The following is a 10,808-nucleotide window of genomic DNA, read 5'->3' on the forward strand; positions in this document are numbered from 1 at the left end:
ACCAGCGCCAGTAATATCAAAGAAAAATCTAGGAAAGTAATTTGACTCAAATTTCATAAACAGCAGAACCAGTGATGTAAACTTGTATTGTCATGACAAAGACGCAAGTTGTCATGACAGAAAATGACCAGAGTATACATTCAATATTTTTTGTTCAACTTGGCTCGTGCATGGTATAAAATATTGTATTGTATTGTATTATATTGTATTGTATTATATTGTATTGTATTATATTGTATTGTATTATATTGTATTATATTATATTGTATTATATTATATTGTATTATATTGTATTGTATTATATTATATTGTATTATATTATATTGTATTATATTGTATTGTATTATATTGTATTATATTATATTGTATTATAATGTATTGTATTATATTGTATTGTATTATATTGTATTGTATTGTATTATATTATATTGTATTATATTGTATTGTATTATATTATATTGTATTATATTATATTGTATTATATTGTATTGTATTGTATTATATTATATTATATTGTAATGTATTATATTATATTGTATTGTATTGTATTATATTGTATTGTATTGTATTATATTATATTGTATTGTATTATATTGTATTATATTATATTGTATTGTATTATATTGTATTGTATTATATTGTATTATATTATATTGTATTATAATGTATTGTATTGTATTGTATTGTATTGTATTATATTGTATTGTATTATATCATATTGTATTATATCATATTGTATTGTATTATATTGTATTGTATTATATTATATTGTATTGTATTGTATTATATTGTATTATATTATATTGTATTGTAACTTGTTTACTGTAACACTATGTCTTTCCATTGATATGATCCCTGAATTCGCTGATATAATAGAATTTTATATATGTATCAATGCATTCAGGAAAAAAAATTATTGTGAGTTTCCGAGAAGATGGCCTCAGAAAATAGGGTAGGTGTGCATGTGTCAGGATGTTATTTTATTTCACTTGTACCTTTTTAATTGAAAAATATTGCTACAACCCAAACACAAATGAAATGTTGGTCAGAATACTTCTTTGATACTTTGATGAATTATATACAGATATCACTGGGGAAAGAAAACTGATGTGCATGAAGGTCAAAAAGAAAAAGAATTTCTTTTTTGGTAGGCAGCGTGACTAGGGTTGGTTAGGTTATCGAAAACACACAATTTATTTTATTTTGCCTTATATAAAAGTAGACCCTAAAACTTGATTAAGAATTGCTTCTTTTAATTTTTATATCAAATAGCACAAATTATCGTTTGTATCCGTATCAATAATGGCTGATATTTCAGTTAGAAAATACTAGTTCATGTATTTCAAAATGAACTATATACCTCATCTATAAATAGTACAAGATTGGCCTTTTTTCCTTCAATGCAGTAAATAACAGCTTGATAATATTTTCCATGATGTAAATAACACAATATTGTGTCAATGATATTTGCAATAAAAAATTCAGAGAGGGACTGAAATGAAAATTACAGTTTTGCTCTTTAAGGTAGAATAGACCTCAGAGACAAATGTCACTGAAAATCAAAGTATTCAAAATCTCTCTAAAACTTTGCCATTACATGTATGTAAGCTTGTCTCTCTGTGTCCTGTTGAAGCATAGACCCATCACACATAAGATCTATGGTTGAAGGAATAATTTAATACTGTTTTCCGAACTTGGAGTTTTTGTGTACAAACAAATACCTACCTCCTGGTAAAAAGAGGATTAAAGAAATTTGGGGTTCATCGTCTTCTTTTCAAGGGAATTGTCAATCTTTCATTTTTTCAAGACACTTTAAGTTACCACAGTATTTGGCAGCCATATTGGATTTTACGACCATATTGGATTCTAAAATGGCTTAACTTTGATAACATTTTGACCTCTTTTTAAAAATCTTCTATGGTGACTCAACCAATTTTTTTTATTGGTTTTAATTGAGATTATTAAAGTTGGAGTTTTCTTGAACAAAGTAATAGTAAAAGTTTGGAGTGTTTATTTGTGAGGTGCATTCTACGAAAGTAGCTTTACCCTTCAAATTCAAGTACACAAAATCTTTACAGTTCTAAAATACATTTCGCCAAAATACAAAAAAAAAAAATCACCAAATTGTTACCATTTTGTATCTTTCCATTGGGAATGCTTTGTTAATTTTTAGCATCACCAATGAAATATGAATATTAATTAATTGAAAAACTCTGCTTTTAAGGCAAAACTTATATTTCACCTTTGCTACTCTGGACCTGTCATTGTATGACATCATCCAAACTACAGTAACCAATATGTCCTACTCAAAGCATGCATAGACAGAATCTCCAATCTTCACGGAACCTTCAGTATCAAGGGCTAAATGTACACCAAACAATGGAGACTCCTTGTATAGTGGTTTATCTTCAGCTTTACACATCCTATACCTGTTAAAACAAAGCAGTCATTAATTAATTATATATAATGCTTATGGCTCTACTGATAAGATAACACTAACATGAGAACTTGGGATTGAAACCCTGGCCTTTAAAATATTTACACTGCTGTATCTGGTTATACCAGATTTATCTTGACATAAACATACTAGTATGGACAATAGTGAGAAAATACACAACATCTTGCCAAACATTTCCATAAATTTATCAAAATTACTTCTCTACTCAGGTTATGTGATTTTCAACGTTGGAACAAAGTGCATTGGGGGGTTAATATACCCATAAAATAAAACATTCTGTGGCAAATGAAATAACAATTTAAAAAACTTTGGCAAAAATAGTTTCAATTTGTGCCACATCTGAACAAAGTGAAATGATGAACATTTTCTATGGCAAATAAAATTTCAAAGATAATTACTGACAAGCTGTATCACATCACTGAGAATCTTTATATTCAATTTTTTTCCTTGGCCCCTCCCATGTTCTCCTCAGCCCCCCTGCCATAAATCTTGCTCTTGTTCACTTACTGACAATTTACCTATCAATGCGAACTTTTTACTTACTTTTTTAATGTCATCAATGGTTCATTGGACTCAGAACGTACACCAGTCTCAGGATCAACTGTAGTAACAGTACATCTAAATAACCCAAATAATGATTAATTCAGTATTTAGTACAATGTAATTAGAAATTGAGAATGATATTACAGTGGAAATCTGTATTCTCAACTTGCGGATCATTATTCTCCTTTCATGGTCATTACCATAAAATCAATATGGTTCTAGGTGATGGAAAATGAAGTATGATTATCTACATAACACTGAACACGATACAAAACAATATTATTTATTATTGCCTTGATATTGGGTTATATGCCTGAGGGCAAGAATGCAATCAGTATGACACATAGCAAAGTGTTTATGTATCCTTGACCCTAAGGCATATATACTGTTGCAATATTTTTGCTGTATAAAAATTTCATTCTCACACCAGTATACAGCTTGAGTAGGATTATGACAGAATTTCATTCCACAAGCTGACCTTTTTCAGAAATAAACTTTGCTGAACACAATACTTTTTTTTTCTATCAAAATACTTCCAGGTTGATTTTGGTAAGTACTGTAATATACAGACCACTACATCATCATCACTTTCTCCATTGAAAACAATATAACATACAGTGTTAGAATATGTAGGGCATGTAGGGCACTATTTCACGGAACTATAATATCTTACCTATCATCACATTTCATATGGCGTAGGATAATATTTCCAATCTTGATATATTTCCAGTCATCCTGAAAGTGTAATAAATATAAAGTATATACTGAATAAAATAAATATAAAATATACACTGAATAAACATACTAATATTCATGATTTCATTTTGTTTTCAATGCTGACATCCACAGGGATTGGCAGTGTAGATTTTCAAAATAATCATAAATGCTATTTTCTGCACTAATTGATCCAGTATGATTTTGGAAAAATTAGTGGTCCTGACATACCACTGGATTTGCAAATGGATGTGAAAACTAATACACTCTGCTATTAAATTTGGGACTTGCATCATGATTCTATGCTAAGGAACACAACAGCATGCTGTGCAGGTCAAAGCAGCATAAAAGTCAGTTGACTGTATGGAATAAATTTATAATAATAATAATAATGATAATAATTGAATTTATATCAAATTGAACTAACAAAAATTGCTAATGAAATCACAAAAATCTTGCAACCTACCTCTGCATATGGTTGGCTTCCAGTAACAATAAAATTTGGTCTAAAGTTCTTTATAGAAACAGACTTTTCTAACTTCTCATTTAAGTCCTCCACTGATGATTTACCAAGTAACATGAATGCTGCTTCATCCTGATAGCCTATCTGTTAAAAGTATTGTACCATATTCTGGTTATTGGAATATTACAAGGTTGACTGGTTTGGCCACTGGTGGCGCTGTTCAGAAGCAGATTTTTGACCAGAAGTTTAGGCTTGAATACTGTTTATTAGTACTTTGAAAATTGTCTAGCACCTCCAGCACTTCATGGCAAAAAGTTGATGGTACTGTCAGCTCTTTCAATTCGCTAATTTTTGGGAACTCCTGAAATGAACATTTTTGTCTATACTGCACATTCACTGGTGCTGTTTCAATACTGCCTTGTAGTGCCAGTTGGCAAAGATTTTGTCTCTTACAATTCCTAACTTGAAACATCCTCTCACTGGCATACATTTGTATACCCTCAATAAATTGATGTAAAGTTGGAAATTATGAGATGGTACAAATATATAGTGTGCCAAGACAAAGAGACTGCAGTAAATGTGATATCATCACCAAATGTCTTCCCATAGACCCTTACAGTAAATGTGATATCATCACCAAATGTCTTCCCATAGACCCTTGCAATAAATGTGACATCATCACCAAATGTCTTCCCATAGACCCTTGCAGGAACACATGTGAAATGCAGCGAAGGCTTCTTTGCAAAATTTCAAAGTTGAATAAGTTATCAAAATGCCATTTTATCACCCAAAATCATATCTAAGTTGATAGCTGTAATCAATACAAGAAACTAATAAATTACTAATAAGACTAATAAGTTACTTACCACATCCCCTTTCTTGCCAATCTGTCTTGCCCTTTTAGTTTGGCTTGTATCAATGAGATTAAGATCAGAACTTAAATGAACAAGTTTACATCCATCTGTCTTCAAAAATGAACTTAGCCATTCTTCTGCCTCCTTTCCACAATAATTGCCTTGCATAGGACGTCCAAATACCCTGAAATTTAGTTTCATATAATACTAACTATTCACAGGCAGTACTTGCAGTAATCAAATTACCCATATACTTCCTAATACCAGTATAACTATTCCCAGGTAATATATGCAGTAATCAAATTACCCATATGCTTCCTAATACCAGTATAATTATTCACAGGCAGTACTTGCAGTAATCAAATTACCCATATACTTCCTAATACCAGTATAACTATTCCCAGGTAATATATGCAGTAATCAAATTACCCATATGCTTCCTAATACCAGTATAACTATTCACAGGCAATACTTGCTGTAATCAAATTACCCATATGCTTCCTAATACCAGTATAACAGGTAGTACTTGCAGTGATCAAATTACCCATGTGCTTCCTAATACCAGTATAACTATTCACAGGCAATACTTGCAGTGATCAAATTACCCACATGCTTCCTAATACCAGTATAACTATTCACAGGTAGTACTTGCAGTAATCAAATTACCCATGTGCTTCCTAATACCAGTGTAACTATTCCCAGGCAGTACATGCGGTGATCAAATTACCCACATGCTTCCTAATACCAGTATAACTATTCACAGGCAGTACATGCAGTGATCAAATTACCCATATGCTTCCTAATACCAGTATAACTATTCCCAGGTAGTACATGCAGTGATCAAACTACCCATGTGCTTCCTAATATCGTATAACTATTCCCCCGGTACTATATGCAGTAACCCATGTGCTTTTCATTACTCACATTACCATGTCATTAAAATCATATAATTGACCTCAGCCTCAATGTCCTTACTAGGATTTCATCACAAAGCATGGACACTACCAAATTTCTGTTCTCATGTTGGCATGTATGGAGAAAATATTTTCAAAGCCTGAAATTGGAGCCTTTGCCTGAAGTTATAACTACTACCCTATAACATTTGTATTTCAAAGTTTTTAAGGCACATTCTACTTTGAATGATACTTCGAATAGGGATATAATTCATTCATAATTGTTTGTTTGTTTGTATTAATAATACATGTATATACACACACAAACATGCATACACTCACACACACACACACACACTCACACACACACACACACACACACACACACACACACACACACACACACACTCACACACACATACATACAGTGTCATACATACATACACACACATTACATTATATAAATGTAAAGTGAAAATAACTGCCAATGTAGGCTTGGCACTAGTACTAATACATTCTTGAACCGAGACCAATGGTTCTTATTACTTACAAGTAACATTTCACCTGTTCAGGTCGACAGGCTTTGTCAAACTGTCTGTTTCCTGGCTTTAGCACGAGGTGGCATAGTGGCAATGATTGTAGAGATGATGTAATTGGTATGACCCCCCCCCCCCCCCCATCCCTGAACAGGTGAAACATTACTCATAAGTAACAAGAACTCTTGGTCGTGGTACAAGAATGTATTATTACTAGTATGTTTTACTGTTCTTCTAATGAACATATTAAGGGAGACTAGGTATATATTATTGTTTTCCTGCCCACTATTAAATGTGGGTCTGAAAAGTCTTGTTTATTTTACAGTGAAGTTAACAGATTAAATTCTCTGTTGAAAGACAACCTGAATTCCCACCTTCTCTTTCCTTTTTGCTAGGAGAACACATGTTGCTTTGCAAGACTAGCACTATATCTATACATCGTATACATAAATTATATATTAAACAACTTAATTTGTTACCATACCGTACATCCATTGTTTTCTGTTCACTTCTTGGCAGTTCACGGACATCTACAGGGACTTGAAGTGTAGTCATGTCAGGTGCATCAAGTAAAAGATATTTACCATCAGAAGTCACACTTGTAGAAATCAGGACCATTCGTGGATCATGTCGAATAGTCATGAATCTATCTTCACCATCCAGAATCATCCAATGTCTAGATATTAAAAACAAAAACAATGCATGTCTATAATTTTAGTCAAATTTATGCAACTTTAGATGTAGAACATTTAAACAGAATGTCAATTTACATAAAATCATTTTCATAAATCTTAATACAACCATTTTTATGAAGAAATCCACTGAATAAATGAATGAATAAAGCAGAACAAGTTTTGTATTTGATCATATATAGGTCAAAGTTAAATCAAATAATAATACTGCCACAAAGATGACATCATAGGCTAAGCTCTCATAGATTCAGTAAAGTTTTTGATTGTACTTTGAAAGTCAGACAAGATTTCTGTACTTAGTCTAAAGGTGCCCCTATTTTTGTGTTTCTCATTACTTTTTCATAGGAACTATGGGGTCAGTCGGTCAATTTAAAAAAATTAGCTAAAAAAATAAAAAATCATCTTCTTTATGTTTCTCTGCTTCGCCTTTTCCTCCACTCCCTCATATTTTTATTGGATTCCTGGTAACAAGCCCTTTCCCAGCTTCTCTACACAATTGGCATGTTCTCAGGCCCCCTATTTGAATGACTTCTGTCATTAAAGAATTGCTCTGTTCATAAACAAGTGTGTCGCCATTGCTATGACAGCCCAGACATTTGCTTATTTTTGCCACTGAAGGAGGGCAAATTTTTAAGGGTGGGCGAATTTTTTTTTTTTTTATATCAGAGCTGAAAATTTGGGTTGGTTGGGTAATGAGAAACAACTTTACCTGTCGTAAATTTATAGATTTAATGACTTCACCCGATACTGTTATTATTCAAAAGTTAGCTGTATATGTATTCCATGCTATGAAGCTACGTAAGGAAGTGCATGCCGTTGTCTGAGTGTTATGTATATTCTTTCATTTTCTCCTGCCATGTTTGTGGGTAAATTATTTGTACATTGTATTTTGGGCCGATGGCCTTTAACTACACTAATAAAAGACCATATATATATAGAGAAACAAACAAAAAATAGGGTCACCCTAACAAAATCTTAGATCTTGGCTTGATCACTTGAATGGTAGTTTGAGATCAAGAACACAGAAATGCATTAGAGTTGTAGTGCTCTAGTGGCATTCACTTTCAGGGCAAATGAGACTAACATTAAATTGGTTGACATTGAAAGCACAAAATAAATCATGTATGTGCATGTCTAAAGCTTTGAAAGAACTAGGCCATTCTTATGTATAGACAATATAAAGGTCTCTATTGTATGTTTATACAATGCTAGACTGTTGACAGTCGTTCGTGCCTTTTTTGCTACGTCTCTTTATGGTGTTCCAATGCTATCCTGACACATACATCTTGGTGGTCACAGTTGATAAAGTTTCAAAGCTATGTATAATCTGTTCAGGCATGTGACCTTGCTAGCTAAGTGTTGAATTTGTACACTATAGAGATATGGGTTGAACCTTGGAGTAATTATACTGACATTGACAGTATACATTGTGATTACTCCGAGGTTGAACACAGACGTATATATCTAGTGCCCAGTGAGATTAAAAACACCACTGACTGTAATTATATCTAACTTGAAAAATATGTCTTACAGCATATAAAAATAACAATAATAATAATGATTTCCATTAGAATCGATAACAAAGCAGTTTTCAGTTTTTGGCAAATTGTTGTCTTGCTGACAGACGCGACATTGGCTTCTCCAGAGAAGAAAATAAAGGATCTATGAACGTCTTCAAGCAGGGCTACTTTGTGGTTGTGGATTATGTTGACTGTAGAATTGTCAATGTTATAATACGGTTGTTGTAAGTAATAAAGATATTATTCTATATCTTATCTAATATCACTGATGGAGAACAGATTTGAGACTTAAGTTTATCAAATTGAAAATTCAAATTCAGAATAAGGTATGCATAATATCTGCTTATTCTAAATTATCTAGTGCTAGTGTATTTCATTTCAACGATCTGACCTCAATCTGATTTAACTTTGATGAACCCTGGCCCGAGAACCTCCACCTGGCCAGCACGTTTGACTTACACAGCGAGCAAGGTCTGTTACTCTCAGTATCCGTACAACTTCAAGTGCGAATGATTCTACGAAAGACAGGGAAATACCTCTCCCTCGATATTTAGACGAGAGGGGTCAATGGCGTTCTGACGGGAACGCTTCTAAAATATATTATTATTACTTAAGTATTGCACCAACCTATCCATCAGAGATTTGTATTTCAGACTTTGTTTGAGGCAGTCAGCCTGCGATATTGTCATACCACGACATGATTTCACTGGATAAATAACAATTTGGTCAAGTTTTCCGACTAACTCGAATTCTTTCGTCTTCTTTTTCGTCCAAATTTTGTACAAGATTAACCCGGTGGCCGCACAAACGGCTAATCCGCCAATAACAATGGGTTTGTATGAGCCGATGCTAGACATGCCTAATAAATTTTCAGCTAAGTTCAGCTACCGTACCGGGTCTTTGGTGACCTTTGCACTTACGGACACATAACATAAATTTTTTGTTACACAGCCTGCAATCAATCATTTTCACACTCACCATTAGAGATACGACATTGGACGTAACGTTGTGTGTTTGTTATAGTTGAGTATGGCAAGTCAAACAGGACAGACGGAATTTTGCCCTTTATTTCTGATCTTATTTTACCTTTTCCGTTTAATTATAGGCCTATTTTCTATTTCTATGTCACATATTGCCGCATGGGGGCGCACGTTATACGCGCTCATAAAAGTCCTCGGGCAATAAAACTCAATACAGGAATATTGTTTAATAGTCTACGATGAAAGTACATGTATCACGTACTTCCACGGCTTGTTTTGTCACGACTTACTGAAATACTAGGCAACGTCAATGTCTTAAACACTTTGACTGAAAGGGTTTATTTCATAACACTTTCATTCTGCACTGCATAAATTTCGTGTAACAAGCTTATGTATGATGTACTTACTCTAAAGTCTTCCTTTTTGATAAACTGAATTTATCATGGTTAATCTTAGTGTCACTGTAGAGAGAGAGAGAGAGAGAGAGAGAGAGAGAGAGAGAGAGAGAGAGAGAGAGAGAGAGAGAGAGAGAGAGAGAGAGAGAGAGAGAGAGAGAGAGAGAGAGAGAGAGAGAGAGAGAGAGAGAGAGAGAGAGAGAGAGAGAGAGAGAGAGAGAGAGAGAGAGGGGGGGGGGAGGGAGGGAGGGAGGGAGGAGAGAGAGAGAGAGAGAGAGAGAGAGAGAGAGAGAGAGAGAGAGAGAGAGAGAGAGAGAGAGAGAGAGAGAGAGAGAGAGAGAGAGAGAGAGAGAGAGAGAGAGAGAGAGAGAGAGCGAGCATCGTTTCCAAAGTAGGCAGCACACGTATTCATTAATGATTGGCAATATTATGGTTGCTGCGCGCATTTAGTTCAGTATGTCATTTCAAATTTGGACTTCATTATCCATGTCAAAATGTCAAGTGTAGTTTTGAGCTTATTGCTGATGTAATCATGGACGTTAAGTTGTACAGAGTCTTTCTCCAACGTCTATGATGTAACTCCTCCATGTATCAAAGGAGAGGAAGAACTGTATAATTGTATAGCTGTATATTTCACTGACTGACTGACTGACTGACTGACTGACTGATCACTCACTAACTCGTGAGCTAGCTCTGCAGATTCGGCAATGAATACACGTAAGAAGGAAAATGACGAATAAAGGACCGTTTATGAACGAAA

General features: G+C 33.7%; 1 protein-coding gene across 1 annotated transcript; it reads right to left on the reverse strand.

The window, feature by feature from the left end:
• Nucleotides 1-2,302: 2,302 nt before the first annotated feature.
• LOC144434719 (mitochondrial amidoxime-reducing component 1-like) lies at nt 2,303-9,530 on the reverse strand. Its single transcript, XM_078123234.1, has 7 exons — nt 9,301-9,530; nt 6,946-7,137; nt 5,045-5,216; nt 4,182-4,322; nt 3,675-3,736; nt 3,002-3,076; nt 2,303-2,429 (listed from the first exon to the last, which is right to left on the reverse strand). The coding sequence occupies exons 1-7, from the start codon at nt 9,528-9,530 to the stop codon at nt 2,303-2,305; spliced, it is 999 nt and encodes a 332-aa protein (XP_077979360.1).
• Nucleotides 9,531-10,808: the final 1,278 nt, after the last annotated feature.

This window comes from Glandiceps talaboti, chromosome 4 (assembly GCF_964340395.1).
Source record: "Glandiceps talaboti chromosome 4, keGlaTala1.1, whole genome shotgun sequence".
Classification (NCBI taxonomy): Eukaryota; Metazoa; Hemichordata; class Enteropneusta; family Spengelidae; genus Glandiceps; species Glandiceps talaboti.

Excerpts from the sequence above, each read along its gene's own strand:
- LOC144434719 (XM_078123234.1), bottom strand. The coding sequence starts at position 9,530 with ATGTCTAGCATCGGCTCATACAAACCCATTGTTATTGGCGGATTAGCC. Across the intron at positions 7,138-9,300 it reads TACAAATCTCTGATGGATAG|ACATTGGATGATTCTGGATG; the intron begins GTTGGTGCAATA and ends TTTAATATCTAG. Across the intron at positions 4,323-5,044 it reads TTGGCAAGAAAGGGGATGTG|ATAGGCTATCAGGATGAAGC; the intron begins GTAAGTAACTTA and ends TACTTTTAACAG.